At 33.1% G+C, this 24037-nt stretch overlaps 1 protein-coding gene across 1 annotated transcript in view; it reads right to left on the reverse strand.

Moving 5' to 3' along the window:
• Positions 1 to 23403, reverse strand: part of LOC128166271 (uncharacterized) — a 36644-nt gene extending 13241 nt beyond the window's left edge. Inside the window, exons 1-16 of the mRNA XM_052831334.1 lie at positions 23201 to 23403; positions 13672 to 14376; positions 13203 to 13549; positions 11204 to 12020; positions 10919 to 11066; positions 10681 to 10838; positions 10211 to 10521; positions 9263 to 10082; positions 8598 to 8941; positions 7680 to 8496; positions 7229 to 7569; positions 4402 to 6965; positions 4029 to 4274; positions 3323 to 3510; positions 2993 to 3169; positions 275 to 454 (exon numbers count right to left, since the gene is read on the reverse strand). Coding sequence (XP_052687294.1) covers positions 275 to 454; positions 2993 to 3169; positions 3323 to 3510; positions 4029 to 4274; positions 4402 to 6965; positions 7229 to 7569; positions 7680 to 8496; positions 8598 to 8941; positions 9263 to 10082; positions 10211 to 10521; positions 10681 to 10838; positions 10919 to 11066; positions 11204 to 12020; positions 13203 to 13549; positions 13672 to 14376; positions 23201 to 23249 — 8212 coding nt within the window. The 5' untranslated portion in view covers positions 23250 to 23403. The remainder of the gene's footprint in view (positions 1 to 274; positions 455 to 2992; positions 3170 to 3322; positions 3511 to 4028; positions 4275 to 4401; positions 6966 to 7228; positions 7570 to 7679; positions 8497 to 8597; positions 8942 to 9262; positions 10083 to 10210; positions 10522 to 10680; positions 10839 to 10918; positions 11067 to 11203; positions 12021 to 13202; positions 13550 to 13671; positions 14377 to 23200) is intronic.
• Between the last annotated feature and the right edge of the window lie 634 nt (positions 23404 to 24037).

The raw sequence follows: 24037 nt of genomic DNA on the forward strand, positions 1-24037 counted from the left end.
TATGTCTTTAGAGTTTAATTATGGATTCATAGATTTTAACTTTAAAATAAAAAAAAATGAATTAAACTACAGTGGATTGCGGAGTATATAAAACTGAATATGCTGTAAAATTCCATAATATAAATTCAATAAATATACATGAACCTATTACATGTAAAATCAGACTGAGTGTTTAGTAGTTTAAAATGTGAATAAATGAATGTCAAACTTATATGATAAATAAAACATTTGATTGAAAACAAGAGGAGATGAAATAGGGCTAAAATAAACATACCGCCACGGTATAGATAATGTGTCATTGTTTGAACTCCAAAGGACGTATTTCTGGTGATTTTAGTTTCATACAAATATTGAAACACTACTGCGTTACTCCGGTCCCTCACTGCATCTCTATTTTCATGTAACCCCTCATCCAACCAATCAAAGCAATTCACACTCAGTCGGTTGATTGTATCTGAAATTTATATTTTTTTGTTTGTTTAAATGATTTACAGTCTCTAGGTTTACTTCCATTTTCATAGAATATTTTTATAACATGCATATAATTTAAGCAAATCAAAATCAAAATCACAACTGTAAAATAAAAGTTTGACACCTCGTCTCCGAAAAGTCATTTTAAAGATACGAGATTCGAGATGTCTTAATCCACCGGCATATACCAACTTCAATATAATGGCTAGCGTGTACATAACATTGTACACACTGTTAGACTTATGTGATCATCGTGAGAGTATGTTTCTTATAAGCACGTGCCGTTACAGCTTTTTAAATTATATTGATTTTAGATAAAGTATTTCACATTGCGTAAATTATACATATAGTACTGTATAGTACCGTTTGAGCCATTCTGTCCACAAATAAGTATAGATAGAAACAACCCTTCCATATTATATAACATTCATGTCACCGGAATAGAGAAAATATAGATGAAATGTATTTGTATTGGTTAACATGTTTGCTACTGATCGGCAAGTTCAAAACCCATTCTACAAATGTAACTCTTTCAAAGTTTACCCTATAAATGAGAAGAATTTGAATCTAAGAACTGAAGTACTGACGGGAGTTGATTTTATCGATTATTATTTATTTCAAAAACGATATGTTATTTTGCTTGGCAAGTAGTTTATAATCTGTATTTGAATTACGCACATTTTTATAATATGAATTCTCGGACTTTTCCGCCAAAGAATTTCGAGAAAACCCCGTATGAATCATGTTGTGTAATATTCAAAAATAGAATTGATTCCATCAAACTATGTATCAGTAATCGAAATATTTCAAAAATTGTACGGATCTAATTTCAAGCAATCATGAACTCTAGTCTCGTTAACTAGAACCTCGTTAATCTCTGACAAGCAAGAGATACTCTCGGCCAACACAAGTTCAAGACCGTAGCAGCTATCCTAGCCGCTAGGTCGTAGATATCTAGGTCTATTGAACGGACCGCTAGGTCTCAGATTTAAAGCTGGAAATATTCGACTAAAGACTAATTTCAACGACATAATTTGTTAATTTCAAGCGGAAATGTACATATTAAAATTCATTATCACTTAAAGGATAGATAAATTATTACTAGATACATAGATTTCATGTTTGTTACAAAGTGGTAACTAAGGTTGCCATCTTGAATTCGATGCTTAGCATAAAATATTTAGGCTACGAATTTCTACCTAGCGGCTACGCTAGCTTACCATTCAACTACGTAGCAGCTACGATCTTTAACGCAACCCAGCTCACGTGATAGCTTAATGACACGACCTCTAAATATAGAATGACTCTCTGCTTGTAGGAGATTTACGGAGACAGCGGATGGTTGAACGGGATTATATTGAACTGTGGCGTAGGAATACATAACACTGCCAAAAATATCTAAATTGTTCGTACTATTTAAAATCTGACTATTTTCATGGTATTTATAAAAAAAAGTTTCCTTTGAAAAATGCTTCAGCATACATTACATAGAATTTATCGATTATTTTTAAGAACTAAGTCTTGTCAGCGGTAATGATTTGTGCTTAGGTCCTAACACTGTTTCAGTCCCGGTTTGCCAGAATAACTGCACAGGAGAGTTGATTAAAATCAACTCCCAAAAATGCAATGAACAGTCAAATATAGAACTATTACAGGAGGCGCTTTGCACAGGCAGAATTTATCCCGTATAAAATATAAACTGTAAAACTCTCTCTCTCTCTCTCTCTCTCTCTCTCTCTCTCTCTCTCAAACAAATAGAACTCCTTCATATTCATAACAGAATTTGGAAACATTATCAAATACTCATAGCACGGATCAAAATGTCGTTCACTTTCATTTATTAGTCCCCTACCCCTGCGTCCGTCCGTCCGTCTGTCCGTCCGTCCGTCCGTCTGTCTGTCCCACTTCAGTTTACCACACTTTTTTTCTTTATGCGTTTGAAAAATAATATAAAATTTGCTGAACAGCTTCAAAATGTCAAACTACAGATCAAGTTTATACTTTTGTAGTGTCTGGTTGACATATTTTCGAGAAAATTAATTTTTTATACTCCAATTTTTTAATGTTCGGGTTCGTTATCGGACTCGGTGTGTATCAAATAAACGAGGGAAGTAGAACTTTGTCAGAAATAATATCGTGCATTACTTGGACCATTCCGTTTATTGTTTCTACAAGTAACAAACATATTAAACAAATAAGTTCTGTAAAATAGTGTCAAGCATTGTGTTGTAAATTTAATCGACAGGGGTTTTTGTATTATTACAATCGGGTTCGTTATCGGGTTGGTCTGTTGAGACGGTAAGAAATGATATTCTGCATAACATGGCATTTTTTTCACAAATTTCTACAGACCGGCAGGGGACGTGTATTGCTTATGCAATACTCTCAGAATGCTTGTTTTAGTAGACAAATATTGACGAATCTCGAATACGTATTCTGAATTTTGCCACAGAAACATACAAATAATATGCAGTGCATCATTTATGACAATGATCTTCTTCACGTCCGGAGTGGCCATTACCTGTGGTGGTATTCACTGTACAGTGTCCATTGTATGGTGGAAAGTTCGTTTTAAATGTTGTGTATACGAAATTGGGGGTATATGAGCTGTCATTGAATGCGCCTTCCATTGCAATAAGGTATTTCTTTCCACTTTCTAGTTGACCACCATCAATTATAACACTCTCTTTGAAAGTACCTGGAGTAAAAGAAATATACATATTACGAAAAAAAATTACTTTACTTTTACATCCAAACCAGCGCAGTAATATTTTTCAAACCTTGCATTATTCTTTTACTTCAATTAAACTGATTATTGATTTCTTTACATAAAAATCGATTTGCAAATTACCTGTAATTCCAGTCATATTGGTGAAATTAGCAACCTCCACGAATACATCGGCCGATGTTTCTTTTTCAACCCACAGTTTCCATTTTGACCTTAACTTTTTCAGGCCTGAACTTTCACAGTTCGAGCAAACTCCTCTCAGTGCATGGGGAGATGCAACAGCTACTTTTGATAGGCAATTTTTTGTGCATCTGTAATCAGTTTATTGAGATTTTAAACAGATAAGAGTCATCTACTTATCGACACGTCGACATAATTTTGAAATACGACCAAGTTTCTAACATGACTTTATTTAAAAATCGTTTATAATGCATCTTCTGCTCAAATACTATTCTTGTTTTAACATATGATTAGATTGTGGAAATAAAAAGTTTTCAACCTCACTGGTGTCTATACCATAAGCACATTAACTAAGCAAAGCAATCATCATTCACTACTGTATACAGGATTATTTTTTATCTGAGCTATTTTCGTCCTTCTACACTTGCAAATTGCTTCGCCAAGTCTTGAATTCGCCCAGACACAATAAAAATAGATAATCCTTCTTATTTAAACTGTTATTTAAAACTCTTTTGAATTTGCCCGGTCTTAAATTCGCCCGCTGATACCGAGGGCGAAAGGGGCGAAAAAAAACCCGGGGGAGAATATTTTGTTTTATAGCGTACATGTATATACTATATTTAATAGTGTGATTTCTTCTTCAATTCACCTTAATGAGAGAACCGGGATAGAGCCGGAGTCGACAACTAAAAGCTGGGTAAAGCTGTCTGTTGGTTGATTAACATCACTTATTCTTTGAACAGTAACCGTTGCTTCAAACATTTCACCAGGATTAAGACCTGTAATTTCGTATCTGCCGTTGGACTGTGAATTTCCTGTGCCACAGGAACCGCCTTGATTGCTCCTTGCTTTCATGTCAATTTCATTATTACCAAAAGGAAACGCTTGATTGATCCTTAAAATACATGAATTCAAAATAGAAGATGGAATGGTTAAGTACTTTAGTTAATTCTTACATAATTCAAGTAATATGACATTTTTCTTAAATACAAAAAAAAAAAAAAACTAAAAGAAAAGCATACTTTTTACAAGTCCATGTAAATCTGATGATGTTTCCCCTTTCACCTTTTCCATCATGAGAGAAGGTAGCATCAAACTCATACGATTGTGTGTTCGATGATACTGTCCTTGTGCTACCACCAGAAATGTATGAAAATGGCAGTGGGTCCTTAAAAGTCATGTACGTATACTCGTGGAAGTATGTAGAGCTGAGGGTAACGTTTAATTCAATTTTGTAATACCCTGCAGCAAATGATCCGTTCGTTATCAAAAACGTTCCCGTGTTTGTTCCTAGAGGATTTGTATAATTTACAACCTCCAGATCTGCTCCAACTAGATTTGTTTTTCGGATGGTCCAGTTGTATTTGATATTATGTTCAAGACAATGGACATTTATCCTACTATATATATAGACATCCGTTGCAGTGGATACAGGTAAAGACTCATTTGGCATTGAATATTTTCGTTCAAATAGACCAACTTTTGAATAACAGTCATTCCCTACGTAAATCGGTTTGGTAATCGTTACATCCGAAATATTGTTTGAACAAGAGATAGACACAGTAAGGTTTCCGAGTGAAATATACGTATTGTTATATTGCATTGGGGTGTCTGCCGTGATGTTAAAAGTTTGTTTATACTGAAATCTATCCACCAGGTCCCCAGTGAGGAGACTACAATGTGTAAATGGCCTCTTTGGTATTCCAAACCGAGAATCTTCTGTTTTATTTATAATTTCAACAAAGAATTTCACTTCCCCTGGTGGAGATACAACTCTCCAATTACTAGCATCAGCAACAAGATCTATTTCACCTGTAATGTTATAATCAGCAATGATCGGATTGTCTAGATATACAATTTCTGTCACAGAACCATTGAAACCCTTGACTTTCGGAAGATAAAATCCGTACTCATAAAATTGCAGACTCACATTTGTTGTACTATATGCGTGGAGGGGTTCATAAGAGTCTTCAATTACCTGCAAGTTATAGATGTTTTGGTTATTTTCTAAAACGTCAACCTGAAACTCGTATGTTGCATTTCCTAACATTTTCGTAGCCGTAAGTGTAAATGTTTCTTTTCTTAAATCAACGCTATGTTTGTCGCAGAACAAAATCATGGTTCCAAGTGTAATATTATGCACACGGATTGACGACGTATTATAGTTGTGATCTAAAATTGTAAAGGTCATCGTATAGTTACCACGCATTTTGAACTCGTGTATATATTCAAATTCGGTCTGAATGAACCGGTTTTCGCTGGTTCCGTCACCAAAAACCCAAACCGTTTCAATATTCGGAGGCAGACGAGAACATTCAAATAAAGTTAAGTTAAATATGACGTTCACAGGGTCATGTTTTGGTTTAAATGGAAAATGTATTCCATCAGATGGAATTGTAGGCACAAGTGACATGTTCATGTTCACAGGATTCAAAAATGTATAATTGAAGTCATCAGCAGTAAAAGAGCGAACTTGTATTACTGAAAAGCCTTGGTAGCTACTGACTGAATTGTAACAAGTGAAAGTAACGTTCTTGTCCCCATCCCTTTGGAATGTGTAGTTTCTTTTTACAGGATGATTGTATCCGAATCGAGAAATAGTGTAATTTATCACTAAATCATCTTCATCATTGTCAAAAGTGCAAACAACATTGGATGGGTCAGGCAGATTTTCAAGAAGACTCATTGTAATATTCTGCTTTCCATCAGGCCTGGGAATCATTTCAATATTCGGTGACATTCCTATCTTTCCCTCATGTAAAGGATGTTCAATTAGAACATCAATCCAGTTTATGGAAGAATGAACTGGATTCCATGCCTTCACTGACACATTATAATATTTCTTTGGTTGGGAATACGACTTGTTCCAAGAAGTAAAGTTATAGTGGTGATACAGATCGCTTTCTTTGTTTGTAACGAATGTCCCATCATCATAAGAAACATTGTACATAAAATTAGAGTTTGGGGTTGAAATAAACGAAAATTCGGCTTCATGGTTTACTCTAGTAGGAGAAACTGGTGCTAGATTAACGTCTAATTTGTCCCAAATACCAATATCTGTTGTCAAATTCTTGCTGTTGATGTGCGATTTGAGGATTGCAGTAATATTGTAAACCCCTTGATAAACATAGTGGTGACTAAACGGAACTCCAACTGCAAGCTCATCGTCTTTTGCATCCAAAGATATATTTGTTGAGTCACCATCGCCGAAATCAATTTCAATATATACCATTCCTTGGGGTTGGTTTGCAGAGTTTTCTACCCGCAAAACGATTGTTGCATTTTCAATTGTTTGGACGGTCGTATTTGATTGCAAGACAAATCCATTGATTTGATAGTAGTGGTAAGCAATGACGCTTTTACTTAATGCAGACACACGATTTTTCCCAACAACAGTGACATTGATGTCTCCTGTTTCTTTGAACGTGTGGTTGAAAAGAAGTGACCGAGTAGAATTACAAGGATGTAAAAAATGGAGTGTGTCTGTCGGACCCAGAAACCAATCAGTCTCCATGTTTGATCCATTAATTATGCTCACATTGAATGCAAGGGGGAATCCTACCTCTGTGTATAGGTCGTAGTCAACCTTAAAAAAATGAAACATTGATATTAAGCGGTAATGATAAACGAAATATTGTTTTATTTGTTCTGATATCAGACAATATTTACATTTAACCACATTTGTCTGCATCACACCAAGTGGTGCAGACAAATTATCATACCGCGCTAACGCGCGGTATACATTTTGTCTGCACTGCTTGGTGCATTATAAGACTGACTGCATCCAAAAATAAGTATTCAATGCCTTATTGACTTATCCGAAATACTAATATATCGTATGACATTTACCATTATATCTTCAATTGCTTGCTCATAAATAATGGTCATATCTAAGGAATGCTCTTCAGTTTCATTCTGAGCTAGCATTGAGAACTTGATGGTGTACAATTCGTAAATAAGATTCCCCATCAGCGACGAATCCATGCTAAACACAAGAAGACCGGCCCGTTGATCAATTTTGGCTGTCCTGGTATCGATGCTTAAGTTGCCAATAGTAGCATTGAAGAGGAGATCGGGAACTATTGTATTGTTGAGGGTGGAAAAGTTAAAGTGGACATCGACAACCGACTTTGAAACTAGCAAAATTGGCATTGACTGATTTCCATCAAATGTAAAATTTGTTATCTGGTCTGCAAGAAGTATGAAAGATGTTAATAGGTAACATTGGGTAATATATATATAATATTCACAATCTTCATTAGAAAACTACAAATAATATATTTTTAACTCATATACAAACCTTGTGTCACATGAATCATATATGAATGGAAACTGCTGTATACTGGATTCCAAGCATAGAGAGAAACATTATAGTCATTTGGATAATTGTAAGATTTGTTCCAGCTTTCGAAATCATATGGTCGAAATAAATCACTGTAGTTGTTTTGACGGATATCACCATCACCATATGATAAGATATATAAAAAGTTAGAATTGGGCGTGTTTTGAAATTCAAACGTAATGTTTTCAAAAACTTTTTTTTCCACTTCCGAGGACACATTCACTGTCAACTTGTCCCACACATATACAGTGGACGAAAAAACTTCAGATCCAAGCGGAGATGTTAAGTTAGCAATAATTGTATAGTTTCCTTGAATAGGATACTGTTTAGATGTGTTATATCCCGAATTCAAGGTGCCATCACCAGTTGTTAAATTTGTGTCAATCACTTTATTATCTCCCATATCTAAATTGAGATTCACATTGCCCTGGGGTTGTTTAGCAGTACTGTTAACAATAACTGCCACCTCAAATGTGTCTGTTGTTTCATAAAATTCTCCAACTTTGAGGAAAATACCGTTTATTCTGTAATAACCATGAAACAGGAATGAATACGTCTGGTTGGAAACAAGATTTGTGACAGTTACAGAAGCTTCTATGTCCCCAGTGTCAAACAAGGTAAAGTTGTGACTAAAATATCTAGTATTGTTGTTTAAATACATAAACTCAGCTGAGTTATTTTTGTAAATCCATTTCACTCCAAAATTTGATCCACTTTCGAGTGTTGCGTCAAACACGACATTTTTTTCGACTTCAACATTCTTTTCGAAAAACACCTAAATCAATGAAAAAATGAAGCGATTTTATAGTTAGTTAGATTTTCAGTTAGTTTTAGAAAAATGTGTAACAAAATAAATCAAAACGAATAAATACATACCTGTAAGCCGGTTATTTTCTCCTCGTAGTATAATTGAACGATTAATCCATTGACCTCGGTTCTGTTTTGAGCAAAAAGTGTCATATTCATAGAATGGTTTCCAAAGGGAATATCTTGCAATAGCCGATGGAGAGGAAGATGAATTGTCTTTACTTTTGCCTCAGACTGGTTTATGATAATAGAACTGGAGTTAATTAATGCATCTCCAATCATCAATTCAAATTCTACTTCTTGCACAGTATTGTTGCGGGTTTCGAAATAAAGCAAAATTTCTTTTGAGTCCCCGTAAAAGTATGGAATGATCTGGCTATTTTCTTTGTCGATGGTGTAATTCAATATCTGGTCTGAAAGTGGGTGAGAAAAGAAGTCATGAATCACATTTCTCAAACAATAATTAAGGAGGATGCGTAGTCAACTAATTTCCCACCATATCTACATTAATTCTATGAAAATTATTAGATACCTCTCAACTTTTATTTAGTGAATAAAAATTCATATATTTTCATTTTGAATTTGGATAGTTTCCTTTTCCTTTATACAGAGCTCTTCTTATAAAGGAGATTTATAAAGTCTTAAAATGGCCACGACCATTCACCCCTCTTAAGATAACGATAAGATACCGTAGTTTGTGATCAAAACTGATTCGCCTTTCAATGTATTCTTACCTTGCGTGATTTTGATAAGATAAGAAAAGTAACTGTCATGGACCGGATTCCAAGCCTTCATGGACACGTTGTATAGTCCAGGCTCGTTGTATGATTTATTCCAGCTTTCAAAGTCGTAATTCCGATAGAGATCGGTTTCATTATTCTGAATGTGTGTTCCATCTCCGTATGATATATGATACAAAAAATTTGACCGTGGCGTTGCTCCAAAGGTAAACTGAATACCAACGTCCACTTTCCCCTCAGTAACAGATGAGAGATTAACATTCAGTTTATCCCATACTTGGATATTATGCGTCTTGTATAAAGTATCGCCGTACGACTTAAGAATAAGCGGTATTGAATAATTTCCTTGAGTTTCATAATGATGGAAAAAGTTTAAATTTGGTATAAGATACGTATCGTTAACAGACAGAAGGCAATGGGTAATGTTTCCATTTCCGAAATCTATGGTTGCGTTTACCTGTCCTTGAGGTTGAAGTGCATCATCTGTAACCATTAAATTTATGTCAACTTCCTCGAGTGTTTCATACGATGGTTTACTTGTATTGATAATTATCCCATTGATTCTGTTAAACACAATGACATTGAATGACTGCGTTGCTGTGGCAATGGAATTTGAGGCAACAACCGTGACATTTACGTTGCCGTATTCGGTAATTGTATGGTTAAAACTAAAGAATTGTGTGCCATTTCCAGTGAAGTTGCAGTTAATTACAGTGGAACCAAACACCCATGTAAAATGCAAATTTGATCCAGAAGCAACCGTAGCATTAAAGTTTGTAGGTTTTCTATATTCGACGAACTTATCGTATTCAACCTAAAAATATAGCATACATATACAGTAACATACGTAAATAATATGGAATGTAATGAAGTAAAATAAACAATAATTTGCAATTTTGATTTTTAGCTTGGGATTTTAGAACAATCTAAAATTTCATATACCTGAAATTGGCTGATATTTTCTTCAAAATTGACTTCAACTTTCACCTCTTTCACGCTCATTTCGCTAGTTAGTCTGAATACGATCTGGTGAATCCCATATCCGGAAATCATTGTTGGAGAAAGAGAGAACTGGTACGTTTTGTTTTGAATGTTGTTTTGTACACCTTGAGTATCAAGAGCAATGTTGTTATCTAGTATTGCTTCAAAGGAAGCAATGTCGGCGACATAATCAAAGTTGATCACTGTGTCTTGTCCAGTCAACAACGAGACAGTAGAATCTTGACCATTGGATAGTTTCAGCATGAACACCCCTAAGAAAGTCATAAAATCCTTTTTTCTCGAATACAAACAGAACCATTTCATTTTAAACTTTTTCGTTTTTTTTCAATTTCAAGAAGTTGTCCATACATTTCCAAACGTTTAACTTTTGAATTTCCTTGCTACATACAAATATAATTATATGAAAATACCGTTTGTGGAGCAGTGAACTCCAGCAAGTGGACAGGTTGGTACATTAATCTGAGGACTGCAATCTTCTATGTCCCACTCCTCTCCTCCACAATTAATTGACATGCATATCGTTGCACCAACGCCAAAGTGTGTACCTAGGTACGGCGTAGCGGCAGTTCTGTGAGTACAACATGTACAGAAATGTGCATAACAAATAATTCAAACCCCTCTCAAGATTACAGTTCATTATTTACTTACCTGGCATACCCTGCCATAAAACAGACAATATTGGCTTCCGTTATATCCCAGTCTGTGTCGCATATTGACCACCATTTTCCGGCATAAAACACCTCAACTGATCCTTCGAAATGTACAGCGCCACCAAAGAGACGGACGGGCGTGTAGGCTGTAAATGAATAAGTATGTTAAAGATGAATGAAGAATATTATAGACATTGTACATGTACATAATAATAATTGTAAGATCTATGGTATTTACAATATTCAATATTGTTACGAAATGTTGGTTCATTTATTATATTACCTGTGACATTAACTGTATATGCATTCGAGCTGCTATAAAATGGATTCCATGCTTGCATAGAAACGTCAAAAAGACCCGGTGTCGAAAAAGATTTCATTAACGTTGAAATATCAAATGGTCTATACAAGTCAGATTCCACATTTTGCATCGAGGATCCATCTCCATAGGTCACGAGGTATCGAAAATTTGAGTTTGGAGGATTGGAAAACATAAACTCAATTTCTTCATTTACTTTTGCTTTTACAGACGAGTTGAGCAATACACTCAGCCTATCCCATATGTAAACGTTGTATGATAGGTTTAAAGCTTCCAGTTGCGATTGAAGAGTTAAAACAACAGTGTAGTTCCCTTGAATGGAGTATGGATGGAGGAGTTGAATCTGCTGTTTTAGAGGTTGTTCATTGAGGTCAAGGATTCCCATGGAATAGTTACCATCACTCCAGTCGACAGTGAAGTTGATGAATCCTTGGGGTATCATCACGTTTAATTCAGTGAAAAGATTCATCGTCACAGCCTCGCTAGTATTGTAAACGCTACTTATATTTGTTGTAGATATTCCATTTATCGGATAATATTTGTAAATGATGAAGGATTTCGACATCTGCGATATGTCGTTTGAAACAATTATAGTAATATTGATATCGCCTGTAAGATTGAAATTATAACTCCATTCATACACCAAAGCATTGCTGTCTTCATCACAGACTATAGTGGTTTGATTATTAATCACAGCTAAGGTTGTGTGGTTCGAGCCACTGGTCAATGAAATGTTGAAAATCGTCAAATTCCCATAAAACGAATAGGGACTATAGTCTATCTGAAATTAAATATTGGAATAAAATAGAGTGTCAATTTATTATTTTTTTTTGTTGCAAATTAATATGACACTTTATTTGATTACATTTAAATTTCTTTACGTTTTGTCAACTATTTTTCTATTGATATATGTACTTAATGCAATTGGTGTACATAATAAATGAGATTCGATCATGTGTATAAAATAATGAAAATAAACAGTTTTACACCGCCGAGTTTTGTCTTTAATTGTTATATTGTTAGTTTAATCGGAGTAACCAACACGATGTACATATATTTGGTTAAAACAGTAAATTTGGATGAATTGCAAATATTTTCACGGCAATGTGGATAATTACATTCATTAAACTGGAAATCAATCCGATTTCAGTCCAAACTAATCATAATAACATCACTGAAATTTTGTTAAACAACATATTAGAATTAAGTGATGACCTTGACAGAAGATGGCTTTGGTCATCAAGTATAATTGATGCGATAGCAGACACAAATATGTATTTTGTCAAAAATCTTTTTAGTTATTTAAAGCAGCTATAAACGCTTATTGTTTTTTTTATGAAAGACGGCGAAAACGCATATTTCTGTTTTCTGGTTAACGGTACCTTTAAGCTGCAAACAACAATGCTGAATTCGACCGCTCTACGAAGACATACAATTTTAATAATAATTTTTTTTTTACATTTCTTTCATTAAAAAATGTCTCCTTTTAAACATCACAATATCAGGTTACCGCTCTACGAAGATATAAAAATTTAATATTGTTTTGAATTTTTCTGCCATTAAAATAATGCCTTCTTCTTTTAGATATCACATTACATCAAATAAAATGTGTTTTACCGTAAGTTTTTTTTTCTTATATCTTGCGATGCTTAACCGATTAAAAACACGCAGGAGTAAGGGTAAGGGCATCAAAAATATTTTACACTCATTATGCGTGGTTATAATGTCTTACTAGTATATCATAAAAATTTTACAATAGGAGTACATTTACCTCTGAGATCTTACATGTTATATTGATTCTTTTACTTTACACTTCGTTTGCTTGTGATTATCCTAAACGTCCTAACCATTTGAAAGTCAAAAAATGCACAGGATGTTGACATCAACTCATCTAAAGATACCATTGCAAAAAGCCATTTTAAACAAAATACAATGCCGTAAAAAATTAAATCGAAACAATTACCTGTAAACCATTGATCTCTTGTATGGATGCAGCGTTAGATTCATCATTAACATCCGTTGTCTCGACAGTTGTAGTTACCAAGGCATCTGACGAAATTACAGCTTCTTCCGTTGTTGTGTCGTTTGCCAAGGCAGTTGTCATAACTTCATCAACATCACTTGTTGTATCGAAAGTTGTTGTTGATGATGTTGTAGTTGTTGATGTCTGTGTTGTAATTGTTGTTGATGTATCAATTGCGTCTGTCGTAGTCGAAGCTGAATTTGATGTAATGTCATTTGTCGTTTCAGTTTGCAAAATTTCTGTTGAAGTCTCTCCATTTGCAGGAGTGGTTGATGTAGATATAACTTCTGTATAGGAATTGTAAACATTATATCATTATGTGCCAAATTAGTTTAGCGTTATAAAGTATAAATATTTAAGAAATCAATATGTGGAACATGGATCGACCCTTTCTTTTCCTTCTACTTACCTGTAGTGCTAACATCCGTTATATCCAGCACTGTTGTTGTTTCAATAGCCTCTGTTGTAGTTACAGCTTGTTCCGTTGTAGTGTTGCTTGCGAGGATAGTTGTCATAACTTCATCGACAGCACTTGTTGTATCGAAAGTTGTTGTTGTTGGTGATGTTGATGTTGTTGATGGTTGTGTTGTAATTGTTGTTGTTGTTGTATCAGTTGACTCTGTTGTAGTTGCAGCTTGTTCCGTTGTTGTGTCAGTTGCCATAACAGTTGTCATAACTTCATCAGCAACACTTGTTGTATCGAAAGTTGTTGTTGATGGTGTTGTTGTTGGTGGTGTTGTTGACGATGTTGATGGTTGTGTTGTAATTGTTGTTGTTGTTGTATCAATTGCCTCTGTTGTAGTTTCAGCTTGTTTCGTTGTTGTGTCAATTGCCATAACAGTTGTCATAACTTCATCAACAGCACTTGTTGTATCGAAAGTTGTTGTTGTTGATGATGTTGTTGTTGGTGGTGTTGTTGACGATGTTGATGGTTGTGTTGTAATTGTTGTTGTATCAGTTGACTCTGTTGTAGTATCAGCTGGTTCCGTCGTTGTATCGATTGCCTCTGTTGTAGTCGCAGCTGAGTCTGATGTGGTGTCATTTGTCGTTTCAGTTTGCGAAATTTCTGTTGTGCTCCCGTCATTTCCATTTGTGGTTGATGTAGATATAACTTCTAAATTAAAATTGTAAACCACATTTTATTAATAAATTTGTTAAGGATTATAAACTGAAAAGTTTATTTATGACAGAAACTAATAAGTGGAACATAAATCGGTCGTTATATGAGCTTCGTTTCGATATTTATTATTCTTAATATTTGTTTCATTTTGTCAATTTTTAACATATAAGCATTCGTGCAATAGTAATTTACCTTTATAATTCAATTCAGTATTAATTAAATTTATTTTTCGTGACCTGGTGTTACGATCTTTTATTAATTATGAATAACAAAAGGATTATATGTATATAAAATATTATATATATATATATATATATATATATATATATATATATATATATATATATATATATATATATATATATATATATATATATATATAACTTCAGACAAAATAATTCACGAAATAAAAGGGTTCGGTTCAATGCAATTAACTGAAGAAAAGGTTCCATGGCCATGGAACACTTTGAATAATAAAATAGAATATATTATAGAATATATTAACTTCTACATAAACATTGTTTTCTTCTATAAAATTCTTCAAATTTGCATTTTTTGTGTTATACTGTTCATGTTTACCAAATTACCAAAAATACGTCTTTTTCTATAAAAAATTGTAGAACAAAAAAATTGAAACTAAAGTGTATACATGTTTACTCATCTTCTTGTTCGTCATGCAGCGCGACATTAAAAAAAGTATCGTATAATGGTATGTTTACATGTAAGATACTGTGTTGATTAGGTTAATAAGCAAAAAATTATATATGGCCTCATACATGTAATAAAATGTATATTACCAAATGTGAATCAATTATAGAATATTCCGCACATGTCTGTGATCAATGTTATATTGAACATTTTCGATATTCATTTATTATGTTTCAAATATGCAATTTATGAAAGTCGACAAGAAACTTAACTATGCTGGTATGCGACCTTGTAATGTTTGCATGTTACTCATTCGTGATGTCATCATACATTAAACATATTTCGTCAATTATTAAAATTCATTCTGTTACCGTGCCGCTGATTTATGCGACTTCCAAGTAAAACTTCGTTGTTTTTTTTATCAGAAAGGGGAGTCCTCTTTATTTCACATGTTAACATATTTAAGCAACTTATTTTGACAAAATAAATCCCATGTTAATATGATTTTAAAATATGATATATCAATCTGATATAACAACATAGTTACAATGCACATTGACCAGTCTCTAATTATCAAAAACATAATAAAGCTGCATAGCAAAAGTCACTTGCATGCTAAAATAACTATTTAGGATGTCAATATAATATATCACGAATTAACTAACTGTAACACTATAGGGCAAAATGTTCCACTTAAAGAATCGATTGATTGTCACTTCAGGTTTGGCTATAAACTTTCCACTTCGCTAATATTTCATCAAGAGTGAAATTACTACACTCTTTGTATTCAACTCCTTTTAATTTGAAACACTCATGAATTATATATAATTTCATAGACTTAGATTTCTTTTCGAGCATCATTATGCTTGTTTTAAAATTATATTGTTATGCTTGCTGTACTCAACTGGTTTTCAAAAGAATAAAGCACTATTTCAGATCAAATGGATTTTCAGAGATTCATTAACTCTGGAAAGTTTTGTGAAACAAAATTAATCATACAGTTTTAAGTTGTTGTGATAGAGAAGATGTAATCTAATATCAGATAAATCCCAAACTAAAGTACCAATACATATAATACAATGAATAAAGTTCATATTTTCACAGATACTTCGTCGCACTTGTTGTAAATCACGTGATTGATTTTACCGTAACATCATGAACTATATCTAGTACTCCAGTTATACATTTTACTACTTTTTGAGATATACAAGGGTTGATCCAAAAGTAATATCACATTTTGAACCGCACTTCTCATGGGCGCTGTATTGTATAAACTGATGCATCAACGTGTTTGAAACCAAAACTTTAATTCGAATAAAAATTTGATTAAATTTCGTTAAATAATTTAAAGGATACTGATATTGATAAAATGATACATACTCAACATCGCTGCATCATGAATTAACCTTTTTAAAAAGTTTTTTTTTTCTCAGAATAAATTTCATGCTTCAGAAAAAACAACACAATATTTTGAAACAGATGAACCATAGAACTTTTTTTGTTTTAAACAATTAGGGAACGTTACCGTCCATTCAGATAACTACACGGTGACTTTTGTCTCTAAATCAAGTATAGTAATAACTATAGAGGTCTTCCGTTTGAATACACCTTAAAATAGGATATCGGGATCGTTGTTCTTTTCTATCATTTCTAAAAGAGGTTTGCACCTCACTTTTTGGATAGTTTAGTCACCTCTTGTCTAAAATTCTGCATCATTTATTAATTCTATCCGTAGATTTGTATTTTACAGTGCCAAGAAAAACATGTTGTAAAATTTGTAATTTCCATAACACAATAGTTTTAGAGTACTTTTTTTTAGTCTCCCAATTTTCAGCGTAGACTAAACTTCCAGTTTGTGTATAAAGATTCATGTTGTTTTGAAAAACATATTTGAAATTTTTTTTTTTATGTTTATCTATCTATATTTTTGGCTTATTCAGCTTATATTTCATGGAAGTCAATACAAAATTAACTTCAATTTTTGCTTAAAATTACCTTATTTCATGTCATATCTCATTTTTTTGAGATCTGGCCCCCACTATTTTTACTTTTAAATGAGACATTAAATGTATGTCTATTTGTTTGCAAAGATTTGGAAAGATGACATTACTATTATTTTTTAAAATTTAGTAATTTGATTACTCCAAAATTTTGTAACTTTCTCTCCATTTGCTGTTAAATTCATTATGAACTGGCATTTAAAGCCATTAGTAAAGAAATGTTTTTGAAACTTTGACTTGGATTTTACTTTTATAGTGTTCAACTTCATACTGTATTGAAATCTAGATAAATAATAATTCAAACTATGACTTTTTGTGTGATTTCTTCAACAAATTAATTTCCATGCCAAAAAAATGGCATATGACATAGGTCACAAATAAACAAATGAACATTTAAGGTCCCCGTCTTTATATTAAGGATGTTTTCGGATGATTGACATTACTAATATCTTAGGTGCCAAACTTCTTAAGGGGCAATAACACATCGTCACAAAATGGCTGACCTCTGATTGAAACGATATTTCGTTTCATTAAAAATTTTTTTATGGCAACATGTAACTTACTCCATAGCCGAATGGATAAGGACTCAGTCTTGTCATCCGCACACCCCGAGTTCGAATCCCGTAGGGGCTTTTTGTTGTTACTTACTGAATTAATCTTTTTAGATAAACATTTTTATCCCAAACTGCAATTTGTTCGCTTATTTGACATATGTATAGGTTTTTTTTTATCATTATATCTTTCATAATAAAAAAAAAATTGTAAACATGAGTGATTTTTCTATGTGTGATATTATATAAATAGTGCCTGTTTGGGAGGGTAACAGTTGAAATTGACACCCCGAGAAAACCATTGTCAACCGACGCGAAGCGGAGGTTGACAATGGTTTTCGAGGGGTGTCAATTTCAACTGTTATCCTCCCAAACAGGCACTATTTATTTTGTTATACTGAATGTCTTTTTTAAAATTTTTAAGAACATTTTACTGCTTTTATATAGGAATAACGTGAATTCTACAGCGAACCGTACGCGCATAATTTTCGCGCATGTAACATTTTTTAATGTTACCCGTTGCCAAGTGCGTTGCTAACGCTGAGGGTAATAGTAAATATTATTAACTGCGTCTTAACCAATCAGATTTCAGTATTTAACATGAAAGTATAACAATCCATCTTAAAGCTGACTTGATATAGAAAACGCATTATTTCCCTTTTATCTCCGTCTACCGCCATACTAGTTGTCAATTTCTTTTGTTCTGCTCATCGCTACACATCTCTTTCTTTCAAAGAATAAATATATTATTTTTGCGTTTTATTGATGGTAATTTCCTTAATTTGTTATTACATATGTAGAAACATTTGACTACAATGTGTAGTTTATGCATTTAGAAGTCCATGCAACCTGACTGCTTCGATCGGAAAGCAACCGACAGTAACTTTCTCAAGCGGTATATATACCCCAGTGGCAGTAGAAAAGCGATCGAAACTAATATGGCGACCAAATGCTTTTATGAATTCATGTAAGCTTAAACATTTAACCCTCTCTAAGGATTTCAATAGACATAGGTATAATAATATTTTAAAAAGGCGCTATTATTGTGATTTTTCATAAAACTAAATCGGAAATTAGTAAAATCAATCACTTCCCTGGTGAAATCGTAAATTGAAAGACAATTAAGAAAGAAAACAACAGTCGGCATTGGAGGACTGAACCCGAGTCGCCTAAGCACAAGTCCACGATTCTAACGAGGACTCTCGCGTCAGGACTTTGAAGCCCAAAATCTCAAAAACGCGTGGACCGATAGAGTCATTCTCTTACAAATTTTGCCAAGAGTAAAATATAATCGGCTGAAAAGTTTTTGAGAAACGTAACAGAAAAAATAAAACCTGAGGCAATATCAAGGATGTCTTCCGTTGGTAACGGAAGACCTTAAAAAGGCCGGAGATGTGAATTGTGATACGATGCATCTTTTGCTTTAATAGACAGAAATAACTCTTAATTTTTATGAAATTGATATATCAACCTAGTGAGAGCTTATGAACAGGGTACCCCTAATGTGGTTCCAGTATATTTTATAAAAGCATATACCATTAATAAAATTAGCATAAATAATCATTATGGAAAAGAAAATATAAATTGCAAAAATTATGGGTTAATTCTGTTTCAAATCTGAGTTATTACGAAAATAATAATGAAGGAAAGGCGTGTTTCAATCAATTTAAAACTTCGGATTCGGTATTTCATTCTTCTAAAACGATGTTCTTTGTTTAAAGCAGCTATGTCAGGGAAGTTATATGTTTGTCAATACATTGATTATAATAGCTCATTTTTCATTTCAGTGTATTCATCTATCAAGTGATTAAGGTTATAAAAGTCTCACGAGTTTACGCCAGGTAAACAACAGTGGTTTTATTATAATGGGGAAGTTTTGATTGATTTTAATTTGAGAAATTGAGCGCAATGAGGTACAATTTTCCTCTTCACATCTATCGGAATTTTAAAATAAAACACAATAGCTATTATAATACATATGTATATTTAAAAGAATCACAACTAGTAAATAGTTGATGAAGAAAAAGTACCTACATGCTCTAATATATTTTGATCGCTTTATAAAGTGGGGAAAAGGGGGACGAAAATAAGGGAATTGAAAGTTAAGAGTAAACCCCTAACAAAAGTTAAGCTGTATATTTTGCATAGAATTTTCTTATTTTCGGTAAAAATAGTATTCCATAAAGATACAATGTCAAAGATTAGGTGTATGCAAAAATAAATGTAAAATTCGAATACCTTATTCAATATTCATTTTTTGTTATTCTACCAAGGGGCCATATGGCACAAAATCCTTTGAACGCTAACATAAAGTCACTGTTGCTCAGGTGAGAGATGTAGCCCCAATGGGCCTCTTGTTTAAAAATCACCATTACTTACTGCATTTTACCAATATTTATTTAGAGATTAGTTTAGATAAAATGTAATGATCCACTATGTAATGCTAATTTTAAATATCCTGTAGAAATGGCGTACGTATACAATCATACACGTGAACGGCACGGTACCTCTTTGTTAGCGAGACATATTTTGTGTATGTTCGCGAATCTTGTCCAACGAAATCTTTTCTTGCTTCGGTATCCAAAAAATGTAATTAAATGTTTCCTTTCCCTGGTTGTTTTATAATTTTTAGTATTCATCATAAATGCTTCGTTTTTATGTATCATAATGTACATTATATTTAGAAAGTAAGAAGGATGTAATTATGTTTTAAATTCAATCTATTGTTTAGGGCGTATTGTTAATCATGGGTGTATGGACCCTTGTATGCAAACTCACGAGGATTTCAAAGGGGTAGGGTATGATATTAATTTCTTATAAGATTCTACATTTAATGTGTTCTGTCACGTAACGATATAGACCGATCAGATTCAGATAACATATCATACAGATTATAATGAGGTTTAAAAATGCAACTAAATCAATGATACGACAAAATCAAGATTATAGATGTTGTTATTTGAATACGATCTTCTCACATTGATATCGAAAGGTGGATAATACTACAGTAAGGATGAGAAATAATATGGCAAGTGAAGAATTTTGTTTACTTATTTCAGTTCAGGAAATGTCTTTATTTCGTCCTGAGTAAATCTAAAATTGTCTGATCACTAAAAAAACCAGTTGACGTTAACAGGGACCCGGATATTTTTATCCATAAAATAAAAGTTGTTAACATATCTGTAAAGAACAGTTTATTAAAGACTAAAGAGGGCTGAATGGTCTTGGCCATTTTTACATCATATCAATCTTCTTAAAAAGAAGATCTCTGTATATATACATAGATATTGCAAAATAATCAAATTCAGTGCAGAAATGTATGGATTTTTTTTATTACAAGATAGTTTATAGCTAAAGACATCATATCTAAAAATATAAGGACGATCTGATGGATCATTTGTTTACCATCCGGTCTCCTTAACTGGCCCCCACCCGAGAAATGTAATAAATAAGGTAATAGAAATAGTCTTGAAAAGATAGCATTTTTCTCTAAATATAAGATATCATTGACAAATAGGATACTAACGTCAAAAATGTACTTGCTATAAAATAGCAAACGAAAGTTGCAAGGATTGTGATTTACATTTGACTGATTACAGTAAAAAAAATGACAATAACAAACCGTGAAAATACAAACTCAAAGCAGAGCAACACGGACCTCCAAATAGATAGAGGTAGGATCGGGTGTCTAGGAGGAGTGAGCATCCTCTGCTGACCGGTCACACCCGCCGTGTGCTCTTTGTCGTAATCGGGAAAAAAATTGGAAAAGTCCGTAGGCAATTAGGTGATTACTAATGGTCTAAAAATTAATATTAAAAACGCCAGTCAGCATGCGACCCAGTGGAAGATTGTATTTGCTGACAAGGTCGTTGTATCGGCCATAGATCTGACGAAAAGATGACTTCAAGCTAGACTGTTTATAGTCCTGTTTTATCAACTTGTTTGTCAGTAGCTTGCTTTGTCTTAGAAACTGTTCATACGAAGAGCATGCCCTTGCGTATCGAATAAACTGAGAGACAAAAACACCATATGTATATTGCTACATAAGTAAGGAAAGTTGACTATAGAAAAATTGAAGTCACCGCGTTTATCATAAAGTTTTGTTGTTAGGTTACCAACAATGTCTATGTCCAGTAAAATATCCAAATATGAAACAGATGATGCAGACTCTGTAGTACCTTTTATTTCAAGTTCACTGGGATATATCGAGTCGAAGTAAGTATGGAAGTAACAATTGTTAATTGATAATACGTCGTCGATATACCTGAATGTTGAGTTGAAGGCAACAGCGAGTATTTATTTTTTTCATGTACAAGTTTTTGAATAAGTTCTGATTCATAAGAATACAAAAATAGATCTGCTAACAATGGGGCACAATTGGTACCCATGGAAATTCCAACAGATTGTTAGAAGACTTGATTTCCAAAAACTACATAGATGTTGTCTATCAGAAACTTAAGCATCTTTTTAATGTTAACTTCAGAGTACTTGTGTTTGCAATCAAAATGGCTTTTAACAAAATAATATTTTAGATTTTTCACAGATCAAATACCTCAGATATATGAAAAAGTTTATATTCTATTTTAGTTATCAAAGTATGCTTTTTTTTTCAATTTTCTAGACTATACGAATTTATCATAAATATTTTATAGGCAATTTGAATTTTGGATGTTTGTATCAAACATACCGGTTGTTTAACATATTGTAATAATGAAATGTATAACTACATTGAAACCTTGTCAAGGCACGTAGCATCGTTTTTGAAAGTGGGGAGGGGGCAGACTCATCCAAAATATCTTGACAAGCTGATTGGAAAAAAAAGGAAAAGGTTAGTTTCCAAAACCCTGAAAATCCTAAACCGTAGAGGGGGGGGGGGGGGGAGTAGTATACTTTTAACTTCAATTTTACGATTATTTCCTTATTTTCAATTCAATTTTTTACATGGTCCCATAAAATTGGGGGGGGGGGGGGCAGCTCCATCTTAATTCAATTTTTTGTATGTAAATTTTAGAAAATTCATTGATGCTTAAAAAAGTGTGTGTGTGTATGGGGGGGGGGGGGGGAGCCAGCCCATAATTATAATCATAATTATTAAATCACATTTCATGTAAATACAAGTTCAACAAAATGCAAACGAGATTTGTTACAAATTTATCCCAAATGGGTTTCAAAAGGCTTGTAACATTTGACCGCTATAAGAAAAAACGTTTCTCAATCTCATGCAGATCCCAAAATCTCGAATTCTCAAAATTCAAATCTTTGAGCAAACCATATAAGTGATTAAAATAGTCTCGTTTGAATTATGTGTTACGTCATCATTATTAATTTTTTTAATAGTTTCACAAGTGCGTTTATCATTATATTTTAGCCATTGAAACTGCCGAGTCACGCCAAATAAGCAATACCCACCCCAAAACACATTCAACGCCGACTAGAAATTACACAGTTTTTAAATTGTTTGTGTCTTGGTGAATATGAATCAACAATACATGTATGTAATAAAACCAATAATGGTTGCCCCTTCAAAAAGAATAGTCATGCTTTGAATGAAAATATCATTAACAACTTATCCTAAAACGCATAAAAATTAATTAAAAAGAAATTTAACTACTATCTTACCTGATGCACATATAAATGCTATAAGCAAAGCGATATGTATTTCCCTCATGTTTGATAACTTTTCAGACACAATAATTCACCCAGAGAGACATCCTTAAACTTGTTAACAATTTTCTCTAAAAGTAATTTTTTAAACAGGATTTAAAAAAAAACTTATCGATTTTTCTGCGTATTTCAGCATGAAACATCTACTTTGCAAGGCAGCCCAGTCTATTGTTTGTTATTTTATCAGAACCTAGCGGTTAGTATCAAAACCCAAACCCGTGGTGTCAATCGCTCTCATTTATTATACATAAAAGGTAATGTAAACCTTTGTTTAATACGCCTATCATTTTTAAAGGTTTAATAAATTCCCAACAACGTAATTATTAGCAGCATCACGTCATGAGACTATCTGTAAAAATTTGATATGAATTCAGACTCCCTGCCAAGAAATGGTTATTGATTATTAGGTAAATGGTATAGTTTATCAAAATTTAATAATGCTACAATCTATGGACTTGAAATATAATAGCAGAAGCACGAAGCATGGCATGTGATAGATATTAAAAAAAAACCTACAAAGAATCCCTTTAACGCTGCTTAATTGAGGCTTACTAATATCTAAAGACAGAACTTGCTCAATTATGAATTGTTAATCTCAATGTCTTTTAGTTCTATGATATCCTGTATTGATATGTACAATGTATGTCTAAACATATGTAAATTATACAAATTGAATCCTTTTTAAGATCAAACTGAAAATGGTTTCTGTCAATGTTTAATCAATTTATTTTTCACATTTAAGTTGGAATTATTCAAATAATGTCTTTAAAGAATTTTTGCATAAGACTTTAC

The sequence above is a fragment of the Crassostrea angulata genome, chromosome 10 (genome assembly GCF_025612915.1).
Source record: "Crassostrea angulata isolate pt1a10 chromosome 10, ASM2561291v2, whole genome shotgun sequence".
NCBI lineage: Eukaryota > Metazoa > Mollusca > Bivalvia > Ostreida > Ostreidae > Magallana > Magallana angulata.